A 15,181-nucleotide genomic window follows, 5' to 3' on the forward strand; every position below is an offset into this window, starting at 1 on the left:
TGTTTGCTGCTTCAACGGCTCCATTCGTCTGCGGCCTATAAGGAGACGACTTGTGATGCTTTATTTTAAACTCTACACACAAGTGCGCTACTTCCTTCTTGAAGTGAGAACCATTATCTGAGATTAACTCATGAGGTACTCCATATCTGCAAATAATGTTGGCACGGATGAACTTTGCAACTGTATTCGAAGTAATAGAAGCATACGAAGCGGCTTCAATCCATTTCGTAAAGTAATCAATTGCGACCAGAATGTATTCATGCCCGCTCGAAGACTTCGGATGAACCTTCCCAATTATGTCAATTCCCCATACTGAAAACGGCCATGGAGAAGTCATAGAGTGCAACTCCGAAGGAGGTACATGAATAAGATTTGCATAGACTTGACACTTATGGCATTTCTTCACAAATGCGAAGCAGTCTGCTTCCATTGTGGGCCAATAGAATCCAAGTCTCAAAATCTTTCTTGACAACATTTTCCCATTCATATGAGGTCCACAAACTCCCTCATGGGTCTGCTCGATAAGCTCAACTGCTTTGTCTTCATCAACACACAAAAGCTGGATTCCGTCAAAGGATCTGCGATATAACTGATCACCACAAATAACAAAATTGGCAGCTAATTTTTGAAGGGTTCTTCGCTCTTTTCCAGAAGCCTCAGGTGGATGCCCTTCACCAGATATGAGATTCCCGATGTCTGTATACCAGGGCTTTCCATCTGGGCACCTGGCTGCTATTTCGATAACGTTCACATGTGCTGGCTCCCATTGCAGTCGCACTGTAAGTGGCTGGACCTCCATTGTTGCTGAAATGTCTAACATAGAAGCCAGTGTAGCCAAAGCATCAGCAAAATGATTCTTTGTTCTGTACAAGTGAGTGAACGTAATGCTCCTGAACTTCTGGACCAAAGATTCGAGATATACATTATACGGGATCAATTTATCTTCCCGAGTCTTCCATTTTCCATTAGTCTGGCAAATGATCAAAATGGAATCTCCAAACACATCAATGTCTTGAATCTGCAAAGCTAAGGCTGCCTCCAGTCCGGCAATACAAGCTTCATACTCGGCCATGTTGTTGGTGCACTCAAACTGCAACTTGATAGATATAGGAATATACTCCTTCTGAGGTGATACGAGTACTGCTCCTATTCCCTGACCTTGGTTATTGACTGCACCATCAAAATACATTGTCCATCTGGTATTTGGAGTATCTTCTTCAACATCCATAATCTCTTCATCGGGAAATTCAACCTTTAGGAATGCATTCTCTTCCACAGGGGAATCAGCTAACTGTTCTGCAATGACCCGCCCTTTAACAGACTTCTGAGTGACATAAGTAATGTCGAACTCAGATAACAATAACAGCCACCTTGCGGTTCTTCCAGTAAGAGCAGGCTTCTCAAACAGATACTTCAACGGATCCATTCGTGAAAGCAGAAGTACTTTACTTGATAACAAGTAATGCCGGAGCCTCCGAGTTGCCCAAACTAATGCTAGACAGGTCTTCTCCAAGATTGTATATTTCACTTCGTATTCTAGCATCTTCTTGCTGATGTAGTATACTGGCCTTTCCTTCTTTGACCCTGAATCTTGCTGAGCAAGCATACAACCCATCGCCGTATCTGTGATGGACAAATACAACAATAATGGCTGACCCAGGATGACTGGGGATAAAACAGGAGGTAAGGATAAACACTGCTTAATCTTTTCAAAAGCCACCTGGCACTCTTCGGTCCATTTCTTCGATGAATTCTTCTTCAGAAGCTTGAAAATAGGCTCACAGGTCATGGTCAGGTGAGCTATAAACCGTCTCAGATACTGAACTTTCCCGAGAAAACCTCGGATCTGCTTTTCGGTCCTCGGCGGTTCCATCTCCTGAATCGCTTTGATTTTCTGAGGATCTACTTCGATTCCCCTTTCACTCACCATGAATCCAAGTAGCTTTCCTGAAGTAACCCCGAATACACACTTGCTGGGGTTTAGACGAAGCTGATACTTTCTGATTCTTTCAAAGAATTTTCTTAAAGCGACAGTATGCTCTGGTCGAGTCTTTCCCTTGACGATCATATCATCTACATAGACCTCGACTTCTTTGTGGATCATATCATGAAGAAGAGTAGTTGCAGCTCTCTGATAAGTAGCACCTGCATTCTTCAACCCAAAAGGCATTACTCTGTAACAGTAAGTTCCCCACTGAGTAGTAAACGCTGTCTTGATCATATCTTCTGGAGCCATCTTAATCTGATTATATCCTGAAAACCCATCCATAAAAGATAACAGAGCATGACCAGCGGTATTGTCCACCAGAAGATCAATGTTCGGAAGCGGAAAATCGTCCTTCGGGCTTGCTTTGTTGAGGTCCCTGAAGTCCACACACATCCTGACCTTTCCGTCCTTTTTGGGCACCGGCACTATATTCGCTAGCCATTCTGGATATTCAACAACTTGAATGAATTTTACTTCCAATAGCTTTTTAACTTCATCATGAACTTTTAACTCCCATTCTGTTTTAAGTTTTCGAAGTTTTTGCTTCTTTGGCTTTGCGCCAGGGATTAGAGGCAATCGATGCTGGACAATGTCTTCGCTCAATCCCGGCATGTCATCATAAGACCAAGCAAAAACCTCCTTGAACTCCTTAAGTAAAGTGATTAATTCCTCACGCTCTTCGGGAGATAAAGTTTTGCCAATTCGTATTTCCCGAATTAAGGTTTCGTCACCAATATTTACAGTTTCAATTTCCTCTTCGAGCGGTCTTGCTCGGCGACTCTCCTCTTGTTGAATCATATGTTTGATTTCAAGGGGAGTTTCGTCGGCATCCTCATCAGAGAAGGAATCTTGATTATCATTATTAATATTATCAGTTTTAAGAGCAGATTCAGTACTTGAAATGGAAACAGGAGAAACAGAAACAGGAATGTATGTAAAAGAGTCTTTCATTTCATTCATAGAATTGGTTACATCAAGAATGGAATAGCCCACAGCAGGCATTGCATTGGACTTTAACGATGTATTCAAAGACTCAACAGACAACTCAACATTGAACTCAACCAACGCTGGCATATGTGCAGTTGAAGAAATAAACTCATCATCTAAAGTACTCTTGGACTCGACCTTATTAGAAAGAGACTTGTCACCGACTCCGGAACCAGATCCAACTTCTACGGTACCTGCATCAAAAGAATCGTTAGAATAAACAAACTCAATATCAGACTGGGAAGTAGACGTATACTTAGAGACTACTGACTCTTTTGAGGAAACGGGACTATACTGAAAGACTACTCGAGGTAAAACCTGGGAGGTCCAGTTGGTCAAGGGTCCCTCGGCTGGGGTGATTAACTCTGCGGGGTTCAGAATGAATGCATCTCTGCCTATCACTGCCACCTCTGACGCTTCGGTCTCACCGCCAACCACTGGATATTCAATCTGAAACATGACATTCAGACAGCTCGGCTCTAAAACATCGGCCCAATCAGTTTCCGATGCTTCCTCAGTAATCCGAACACTCATTGGCGCTTCTGATAACTCCAGGTTAAAGAATATTTCGAAACCCGGAAACCTCTGCCCTGTCACATCATAGGTCCATGGCTCAGCAAACCCGCAAAATGGAAAATCTGCCCCCTCTTTTCTGAAAATGCCATTTCTGACCAGACTGATTGATCCCATAGGCAATTCTAGTCCCCGGCGGCGGCACTCGGCCCATTTCAGCATGTATCTTTTCATTTCCTTGACCTCCTGCTCGGTCGGCTCATATCCCAGGCCAAAGAGACCATTGAAAGTTCTGATCACAGGCCACTCAGTAGGGCCTTGATGATATTTGCCCAGCCCTGCGCCCGGAATATAACCTTGTTTACGGATCATCCTGACTACATTCGAGTTGGTGCTAGTCAAGAAGAAAACTTCCTCGCCCATGGCTTCTTTCATGGATATGACCGACACCTCCAGTGAAAAACCTGTCAAGCTGACATCGGCTTCCTTCCCAACTACTAGCTCTTGTGAAATCTGCCCAATCTCTAAGTCCGGGTCACCCTTTACAGTCACTACCCTGCCGTTATGAACAAACTTCAACTTTTGATGAAGGGTAGAAGGGATAACTCCGACCTTATGCAGCCAAGATCGACCCAATAACAGCAAGAAAGAAGCCTTAATGTCCAATACTTGAAATTCGATGTCGAAGTCTTCTCCTCCAATCTGGATTTCAGTGGCCAGGGTTCCGATGACATCTCGCCGGGTGCCATCATACGCTAATATACCCTGCTCAGAAGGAATGAAATCCCCGGGCCCGAAGCCCAAAGTTGCTGCAGTACTTAGAGGACAAATATTCAGAGCGGACCCATTGTCGACTAGCACTTCGGGTACCCTTTTCTTGTTGCAGATCACAGTAATTTTGAGTGAACGGGCATGGTCACTCCCTTCAGGAGGTAAATCATCGTCCGTGAAAGATATTACCTTGGAAGTCCTAGTTACCGCGACTAGGCTTACTAACTCATCGGGAGTGATCTCAGTTGACACCTGAGCAGCATTCAACTCCTTGAGTACAACCTTCCTGTGCTTAGACGAAGACATAAGTAGGCCCCAAATGGAAACGTTTGCTTGGGTCTTCTTCAGCTGCTTCAACAGATTATCTTCTTCCTCATCTGCACTCGGCCTACTCTGCCCCTGATTCTCAGCTGCTCTTACTGCTTCTACAGGGTTTTCTGCTCTCAATTCCGCGGGCTTGAACACACGGCCACCCCTGGTAACATGACGAAGCTCGTCACACTGATCTTCTAACAGAAGCAAATCATCTGCATCCATTCTCAGAACATACGGAGTTTCAATTACCTCCTCTTCTTCAAAATCACCCATCCTTAGAACATAAGGCGTTTCCTTTTCTGCCTCGACATCTTCACATCGAAGGACATATGGAGAGGACGCCTCTGCCAAGCTGGTGCTCCCCCTCCAGAGGGCATAAGACCTTTCTCTTTCCATCTCCTCGATCTCTTCAGGATCAAATCTTAGAATATAAGGTTCATCAGGAGTGATTGCACAAATGAGAATGGATGGATCAAGAACTGGCTCCTCGACAAAAATGGCATTCGTCGCAGGAGGAGGAATTGCACGATGATTGGGAAGGGGATTCCGAGTTACATTGGGCCTTTCCACCTCAAGCTTTCCGTTCTCTAACATAGTCTGGAGCGCATGCTTTAAGGCCAGACATCTTTCAGTGAGGTGACCCGAATTTCTGTGGTATTCACAATACTGGTCTGCTCTCCAATATGGGGGTAACGGGTTAGGTACTGGCCTAATTTCAGGTAGCCTGATTTTCTTATCCCTTATCAACTTTTTCAGAATCAGAGGTAAAGGGTATGGGAGCGGATCAAAGTGCCTCAGAGGTTTTTGTTCTACTGGGGCTGGGGCTGGTCTCGCCACCTCTGTTACAGTCCTGGCCTCCGGGCGAACATAGTTTACGTGGTCAACTTCTTTCTGTGCGACCACGGGTCTCTTTCCTTCCCTGATCTCTGATGGGAGCCTGGCCCTCAGACCCTTAGCTATTGCATCCTCAGTCCTCGTCCCAGTCTTAATTAGATGGTCAAAATCGGTGTAATGCTGAGGGGACAAAAAATGGAAATACTGCGGCGACAAACCCTTGATCACCAGCTTGATCTGATCTTCTTCTGATAGCCTCTCGCTTAGCTGGGCAGACTTTCGACGCCAACGACGGATGAAAAAGGTAAAGGTCTCCAGAGGACCTTGCTTTAACTGCTTGAGATCCCTTTTGGTAACCTCTATCCCCTCTTCCATAGAAAACTGCTCTACAAATTTGTTGGAGATGCTTTGTAAGGTCTTCACCTCTTCGGGCTTTCGACGTAGAAACCACTTCTTCGCCACCCCAGTAAGAGACATTGGAAAGACCCTGGCCATTTGCTCAGGAGATAGCCCACACTGCTGCGACATCTCAATAAACCACCTCATATGATTCCGGGGACATCCAGTCCCATCATATTTGTCGTAATCGGGGGTTTTGAATTTAGGGGGCAAGGTGACTCCCGGAGACATTATCAGCTCAGATATATCGAACTGCTTTGGGCCTTGATGCTTCAAGCTTTCCATTTCTTTTGTCAGCTTCTCCAATTGATCAGCTACCTGTTTTTCTTTATTATATCGGGCCACATCTGGAATGCAATATTCTTCAGCATACTGCCCTTCCTCTAGGTCGACGTCTACTGGTGAAATGAAAGGGTGGTTCAAATTTGCAGGGCTCGGATTTGCCGGTATAGCGGGAGGGGGTTGAACCGTAGGTGCTCTAGAAGTAGAGACCTTTTCATTAGACTGGGCTTTCATTTGGGCCATCTCCTCTTTCATAAAGGCCATATCCCGGGTAAGATTCACCATCATCTCTTGAATTTTAGTTAGCGCATCATTGGGTTCAGCCATTTGGACAGACTCTAGGGATTCAGATGATTCAGATAAAGAGGATGCAGATTGTTCAGGTAAGGTTAACGGTTCAAATTGACGAATGAGTCTAGACGTGGTTGACTGTCTAGACCATGCAGGTTGACTGACGCCTGAGGGAGCGATGTTTGCTCGATTTTAGAATCCTGTATTGGAAATTAACATACTAAATTAAAACGATAAGCATTGAGATAAAGTATTCTGTACCAAATAAGATAAGAGAAAGACATAAATGCTATTCCATTGATCAATAGTCAAAATGTAGTTACAATCAAAACATTAGTCTTTGTTAACAATTGGATGAAAGTAACCATTTACAATGAAATTTGAAGAAATTAAAATGACAATTTCATGAAAAGGAATCTTCAAAGCTCTTCGATCCGAGCTCTCTTGTTTGCAGGCTCCTCCAGTATTTCTCCCTTCCGAAGTTTAGATGCGAAAGCAGATCTCCTCTCCGCGATTTTGTCTCTCCAAGCAGCTACTATGGATGCAATGAGATCAGGAGTAAGGTTTTCACAGCTAGGTGGTGTGATAACCTTAGGAGTACAAGAGTGTGCGGTAATCTGACAAGGGAAGCACAAAGGTGCATAGAAAGATGATTTCTCTAAACCCATAAGATAAACAAATGAGTATGGGTAGGTGCTGGTGATAATTTGTGGACATGATTGACTCACCCAATGAAATTGGTTTTCCCTTACATTCTGCAGCCAATGGCGCCATTCATTAAGCTGAGATTGCTTAACCTTTGTCTTCCAAGAATGAAAACTCTTAAGAGTGTACTCAATGCTGTTTTGTGGCTGAAGGATAGTGAGTTTCTCACATAGCCACACATATAACAGCTTAGCACATCCGAAAAAATTATCCTGCACCTTTTTACTAGCAATGAGGTCTAAGCCATAAAAGGTTTCGGCTAGCATTGTAGGGACAGGATTTCTCCCCTCATTTATCTGATCTACTATCGCCAACAAAGTGAAAGGGGCGGCACTAGAGTCTCTGCGAAGGACATGGCGTGCAAAGACAACAAAGACTAACACATTACGTCGACACTCCTGAAAACGGGAGTCAGTAGGATCGACGTTTTTGGAAAACAACTCAATGAGGGTCTGAAATTGCACATTTCTCTCTGTTAAGCAATGCAGAGTTTTCACAACCTTATTTTCGAATAATCTGCGAAAGAGATCATGAGGAGAGTCTATGCTCGAAGGTCGGATCCAAAGTCCCTCAGGAGGAAGCTCTAGCAAGGCACACCAATCTTCAAATACAGGACAAAGTTCAAAAGATCCAAATCGAAAGACATGGAAGACAGGGTCCCAAAATCCAGCAGCTGCTTGAAGAAACTTCCAATTTATACCACGACTATTCAGATGGGCAAAAGAACTGATGAAACGCTCGGCCACACTCCTTTCTTCACATCTCAACGGAAAAGATTTAACAGTCTCAGCTATCCACTTGTCTAACAAATTATTCGCCATGATCAGACCTAAAATTCAGATAGGACAAAGATCAGGAGAGAATGGGGATAACTTTGCATAGACAAATGACCAGGGTAATCTGAAAATCAATTTCATTAAAAAGATGAACTCTGTGAAAATGAATTTTTCATCAAAGATGAGAGGTAGCCAATAGATCAGAAAAATAAACCACGGCCATAAGATGACAGAAGTAGGTCATAAACCGGATCTAAATCTGGTGATGAATACCATTAACTGTACGATCAAGAGGATCAATCATGCTAGACCATGGTCATAAGGACAGCGAACGAGCTATCGGCCAGATCTCAAGACAAAACAGGTAAGGATCTAATCCTACTGAACAATGTATATATGGGAATCAAGACAAAGTAGACTGACTCCAAAGGATAGCAATCATGCTCAACATGTGTTGCGAAAAATTCGGCAGCACAACGGCTATACAAGGAAGTCAAGGTAAGGCAAACTCATGGTTTTCCTAATTCAAAGAGATAGCGATCATGCTCAAAATATTCTGGATAAAATCCGGCAGCATAACGGCTAGACAAAGGATTCCCACAACTCAACTAAAGGTATATGAACAACGGTGGTAGGATAAATTCGGAATATGGTTACCAGAGAAAGGTGACCAAATGAAGGACCGACCAAAGGTGAGAGCATATATGACAACGGGTCAAATCCTATAATCAACAGATCAAAGGACAAAACCAGGTCAAGGATATGGCAAGCAAAAGCCATTGACTAGATCTAAATCCGAATAACGAATGGATATAACCAATTGACATGAATAAGGAACTCTAACTTAAGAGGAGAACCCTAATATACATAATCAGTATATATAGGCATATATACATACACACAAATCCTAACCAGGGGCACCAGCCCTAATTCTAATCTAGCGGAGTCAAGGAAGTCTCGACTCAAGACAGACTGATGAGTGAACTAGGACCGTGTTGTAGCCATGTAAAATGAGCTACCCTAGTCTACAAATGGGACAAAGCTCCTAACTCTAGGCTCCACATGTGTGAGCAACACATGTTCGACCTTATATGAATGTAATATACTTATATAAACACGGGTACTTCCTAGTTAGGTTTCACTAAGTCAGTAAGTATATACATAATATATCAAACAAAATAGGGCTCCGGACTCAATCTAATGGGTACTATGCGTATGAAACATACTTAATATGTATAACAAAAGTACGCCCAATGTTATACATAGTATGCTTCATTGCTCATCGGCTGCTGTAAACACAAGTACGCCCAGTGTTTACGGCTGCAGCACCGGCGCATAGCTTGGAAATAGATTCAACAGTACCATCAGGGTGTAATGACATCCCAGTCGGGCACGCATTCAATCTATCCCGTGGAGCCAATAATAATGAAAAACAATGAAATAAGTAAAGAATAAACAATATGATAACATATGATGTGCAGTGTGTGAATCTCTTGTTTTAATTACGCACCTATCTGGTGCCCCTGGATTCTAACGATAGAATTCCCATTTAAAATGATTTTAGCTCAAATTTCTCCGAAGTTTGTAAAAATGGCATTTTTATAGAGTTAGGCAATGTTTCAAGAACTCCCCAGCAGAGTCGCCAATCTGTAGACCCCGATCCTGAGGACGATGCCGAGGGACGCGAGATCCCTCCTGCAATCCTCTAAGATCTCCACAAAGTGAAGGAGAGCTCTGCCAAGGAACTCTCGAAACTGATGCCACCCTCATAGCATAGCTCGAGTGGCGATATAAAAAGAAAGAGATATGTCTTGATCCGGAGCCAGGGCTCGAAACCGAGACATACCTAAAATAAACTCAGAGTCGCCATCCATGGACATGCCATGGAACCAAAACAAATGCTCTGTTTGCAATGGATAACCAGAGATACAAAGGGTCCGTGCCTGATGACGAATGGGGAAGGGGTTAGGCGCCCCCAATTCGCCCAAGTGCGAACACTTGGTCTCTTATGCCATTTTTCATTAACTTCGAAGAAGTTTGGGTAAAAATCATGTGAAATGGGAACAAATATCCCCGAGTGAACGTCTACCTAATCATGCATGACTCGGGGATGAAATAATAAACACACATAAAATAAAATGAAAGATGTGTCACCTAAGCATAGCTAGGTTATGAGTGACATGCCTAATGGGTGTCTAAATTCTGATGTGCAAACACATGCAAGCTATAGCTAAAGGTACAGGATCAGTACAAGAAAGTAAGAAAACACATCAAAACATATAATAACCATACAACAAATCCTAAGACTCTAAATTATTAGCCCGAGTCCTCGGATGGTCTGGTATTCATCCAAAGAAGCCTACGTATCCCCGCCTCCACGAGAATCAAGGCAACGTAGTTCTTCGTACCTATTCTAAGCTAGGATGCCTAAGACACCTAGACCTCTATCCTAGACTCGATCTAAAAGACCGGACTAATTATTAAAGTTTATTGTACGATTATTTAAATTCCAGTGAATTGTAGATTTTAGGACTCCCTATATGTCCTAACTAAATGCAGGTTAGCCCTAAGCTAATGCAGGTGGTTCCTACAACCTATGTGTAACTAGGCTGTGTGCCCTAAGGAAAACAATAGGATTGCTAACGTATCCAAGACCTAGTCATCAGTCGGCGATGTGAATCGCCAACTAACCGGACGGAGGCACTCCTAGCTAGGACAAACCCCTAACTCTAAAACAAACACAAACAAGCACACAACAAATCAAAGACGAACGCCTAACTCTAAAACTCTCTATCTAGGACAAACTCCTAACTCTAGAGAAAGATTTTTGTTAAAAACAAGGTCTTAAAGTTGAAGGGTTAAAGCATTTTTATTTACAAAGTTTGGCTGGACTTGGGACATGGATCCCAAGCTGCACTACGTACCTCATGGGAGAGGATCAAGCCAACGTAGTTCGAAACGAACTCTCAAACTACGCTTATAAAAGAAACACTCAACACTTTAGATTTTTTTAAAGGTTTTTTTATGTTTTCCAATGTTTTTGATATTTTTAAAGTTTTCAAATGTTTTTGAGTTTCAAATTTCTAATGTTTTTGGATTTTAAAGCTTTTCCAATGCTCTTAGATTCTTAAATGTTTTCACCCTTCAAGGGAACACGCAAGCATAACCACAAACTAGGGCAAAGCCCTAAATCAAAAGGGGAAACCCCGAACAAACAACAAGCGTCTCAAAGAGACAAACCACAACACGTAAAGAAGTGTCCCAAGAACAGAGAAAACAATCTAAGATCCCAAGCAGGGAAGGCTCTATATGACTGAGTTAGTCTCAAACAAGGATGAATGACAACAAATCTAAAGGCGAACTACTAACTAACACACTAAAAAAGAAGAGCACAAATGAGTCAGAGACTCACTAAAAACACTACCAAGAAAGGGGTAAAAATGAGTCAAAGACTCGCCAGGAGGAAGGGTTATTCTAACATGAGGCTAGGTAAGCCTCCTAAAGGAGAAACTCTCTACAGGAGACAAGGCTTGTCTCCGAGACACAAATGACGTAAAAAGGAATAAGAGACCCTGTGCATATTTGGCAAAGGTAAAACACCCAACCGGGCCGGACAGCTACCTAGCCCTAGGGTGCAACAAATGTGCAACCCAATACCCATAAGGGTAGGGGTATGCTGCCAAGCCGAGTAGGGTGTTCTCCCAAAACCAAACGACACACAAAGAGGAGGTTAAGCAAGAGAATGAGACTGGACAAGTCTCCTATATACAAAGGAGGGGTATGCTACTCGGACTGAGCAAGTCCCCTAAGGATGGGCTTGGGCTAGCGCCTTCATCGCCCCGATACAAGCATTAGAATCAATATAGGCTCAAAACAATCTAAAAAAAAAAAGAAAAGGTAAAATTTCCACCTAACATGTAATTTTTACCAAAATAGTTAAAAATGCCAAACAAATCATGGGAATGATTCAATATATGATTTATGACTTGCTAGCATGCTCATCATATCCCAATACAAGCATTAGAATCAATATAGGCTCAAAGCAATCTAAAAAAAAAAAAAGAAAAGGTGAAATTTCCACTCAACATGTAATTTTCACAAAAAATGGTCAAAAATGCCGAACAAGTCATGGGAATGATTCAATATATGATTTAAAACTTGTTACCAAGCTCAAAACATCCCAAACACTCATTAAAATTGAATAGAGCTCATATTGTCCATGATTTTCAAGAAATAGCACAATCATGACATATAATGTTAAAAGTGCAACTTTGAACTGACTTTTAGACCCCTCAAACATCAAAACCATCAAAAACTCTACCAATCAAAATTGTAGATCTCAGCATGAATGACATTCTCTCAGTTGACCAGTTTGTTCGGATCTAGCCAGAAGTGTCCGGAAAATGGCCTCTTCCGATCCATCGCCATTAAAAGACATATTAGCGTTTTAACTGAAAGTTCGGGCTCAGTTTTGACACTTAAAACATCGCTTCTGGAAAAATTCACTCAAGGACAAAGTATTAGAAAATCTTGTGAAGAACATTTTTTCTTTGTATGGCTTTGGACGAAATAGATCTGGAATAGCCTAAAAATGGCCAGCAAGCTGCTGTTGCAGAAATGACAGTTTGTTTAAAAAAAATGAAGCTTGCAAGTCGTTTTTGACATATTAAAAAGCATTTATGGAAACATTTGCTCAATAAGACAGTTTTAGGAAACATTATAACAAACACTTTTCCAGTTGACATTTTTGAGCAATTCCGATCAGAAGCAGCCCAAAAATTACTCGACACGATAATTTCTAAAACACTTGGAACAAAAATATCATTATGGACTAAACTTTAAACGAGCATAACTCTCTCGTCTTTTGGCCAAATTTGGGCCGCCATATGTCGAACTGACCGGCTTGACGAGATCTACAAGATTGATATGTTTGCTTTTTTAAAAATTTTGAGTATTTGAGGTCGAGAAAGGAAAAAATTCATAACTGGACAGCAAAGATCACCATACCTAGGAGAATACACACTCACTCACACCCATACACACACATATATATATACGCAGACATATGTTCACATATATACACAACACACACTCACGCACACAGACATACATACATTAGCCACTGAGAAAAACGAATTCCTAAATGCATGCAAAACCATTCCACAATTCTCAATTAAAGGCAGAGCATAGGACCAAAACTCATTTGACAACACCGTGGAAATCACAAAGTGAATCACTCAAGGACAGGCACAATATAAGTTTCTAGATGGACCGACCTTGATTTTGATTTTCAGTTCAAGCACAATGGAAAGGAGATACAGTACTTGTCAGTTTAAGATAATGAAGATGAACGATAACAGTTTTCCTTTCAAACACAATAAAAACGAACTTCCAGTGGGTTAACAAACAGCCCTTACACCAGTGTAGTAAACTAAATATGTAAACGAATGCATTACCAGTGACTTATTCACCCCTTGGACATAAAACTGAATTGGTGGAATAAAATGAGATGAGTTTGGTTGATGGGCTAAATAGTGCTTAAGACAGGGGTTGAAATGTGTTTAGGAATGTGCATAAAACCGAGGCTGAGCTATGGGACAGATTTGTGCCAAAACTGGGACAGCAACATGGAATGAATTTATCCCAAAACAAGGGCAGCAACATGGACTGAAGTGGGGACATAATTTGTGCTAAAACAAGGGTGAGTTGTGAACAGATTTTTGTGCTAAACATGGCTGAATATAGGGACAGATTTGTGCCAAAACTGGGACAGCAGCATGGACCGAACTGTGGGCAGAATCGTGCCTCAAATTGGGGCAGAGATGCGCTTAAAAATGGGGTGAATCATGGGTGAAAACTGTGCTGAAACAGGGAGCAGCAGTATGGACAGCATTTATGTTAAAACAAGGGCAGCAATGAGGCTGAAATAGAGGTGAATCTGTGCTGAAACGGAGGTAGCAATAGGGTGCAAACCTGGGGCAGCAACATGGACCGGGTTGTGAATAAACTGGGACTGATTCGGGAGGGGAACCATGGACAGAATTGTGCTAAAACAGTGGGGCTGAAATGAAGTGAATAAACTGATTTTTATACACAGAAATAGGAGCTGAAATGATGTGCAAACAACTAGTCCTCCCTATAGATCTGCTATACACAGTTCACACGTATGAGAACAAATAATGCACAAGTACCCTACAAACCAATACATGCAGCAGAAATCTGTTATAAACAGTCCATACATATGAGAATAACTCATGCACAAGTACCCTACATACCCCAATATGTGCAGCAGACTAAACGATGAAGTAGTCGCTGTGAATAGAGATTACCAGATGCACGGAGTCTCGCCGGAGTTAGATCGGGTTGTGAATTTTTTGCCGGATTCAATCAGCCCCCTAGTGATGACAAAATGGTGGAGGACCGGAGGTAGGAGTCGGAAGTAGAAGAAGAAGAGGCACGGTTATGGGTTGGGGCAGATTTCCAAATTAGAGGGTAGCTCAGGTGGCTGTTATGGAATAAAGTAGAAGAAGAGGGTTTTGGTGTTAGAGATGAAGGTGGAAGAGATGGTGGTAGAGGGTTTAATGGATATCGGTTGAGATAGTGGGTTTCGGGCTATGCTAAGGAATGGAAGGGAGCCCAGTTAGGCCATATGCAAGTGGGAAGGGGATCAAATTTTTCTAAGGTAGGAGGGAGTGGGAATTCCTTTGTTTTTTTTTATCTCCTTCCCTCTGTTTTCTCCCTACGAGAATGAGTTCTCTCTTTTTGTTCTATCCCTCTCCTCAATCCTTCAATTAAGGGTAGGTTCAATTAAGAATCAAAGCCTCTTTCCATAAAATATTAGTTGTTCCCTAAATAGTGTATAGAAGATGCCATCCACATTTTGCAAAGCAATTTTTTATTTTAGCAAATGTGATGCAATCATTTTAAAATTGATATTTTAAGCATGCACTCATCATTATACTATTTCTCAAATTGAAAACCGTATGGCTCCATGCAAGGGAAGAAGAAAAATACTACCTTTCCAATCACCATGCTTCTCTTTTCTTTCTTTTCTTTTTTTTTAAATTGCTATTTTAAACAACACCACACCCATTCCCATGTTCAAAACCATGTGGCTCCATGCAAGGGAAAAGAAAAAATGCTACCTTTTCAATCACAACATGCTTCCCTTTTCTTTCTTTTTTCCTTTTTTTTTTAAATTGCTATTTTAAACAACACCACACCCATTCCCATGTTCAAAACCGTGTGCCCTAATTTTTTTTTATATTTAGCTTTAATTAATAAAATACCCCTCCATGAAGTGTTGTACAAGCAACCCTTT

The 15,181-nt window shown here is 41.9% G+C and overlaps 1 protein-coding gene across 1 annotated transcript; it reads right to left on the reverse strand.

Annotated features, from left to right (window-relative positions):
- Window positions 1-3,159: 3,159 nt before the first annotated feature.
- LOC143850120 (uncharacterized) lies at window positions 3,160-6,415 on the reverse strand. Its single transcript, XM_077359420.1, has 2 exons — window positions 3,293-6,415; window positions 3,160-3,168 (listed from the first exon to the last, which is right to left on the reverse strand). Exons 1-2 carry the CDS (start codon window positions 6,413-6,415, stop codon window positions 3,160-3,162), a joined length of 3,132 nt encoding a protein of 1,043 aa, XP_077215535.1.
- Window positions 6,416-15,181: the final 8,766 nt, after the last annotated feature.

Source organism: Tasmannia lanceolata, unplaced genomic scaffold (assembly GCF_043159265.1).
Source record: "Tasmannia lanceolata isolate RefF3 unplaced genomic scaffold, GAP_Taslan_0.1 ptg000018l, whole genome shotgun sequence".
Taxonomy (NCBI): domain Eukaryota; kingdom Viridiplantae; phylum Streptophyta; class Magnoliopsida; order Canellales; family Winteraceae; genus Tasmannia; species Tasmannia lanceolata.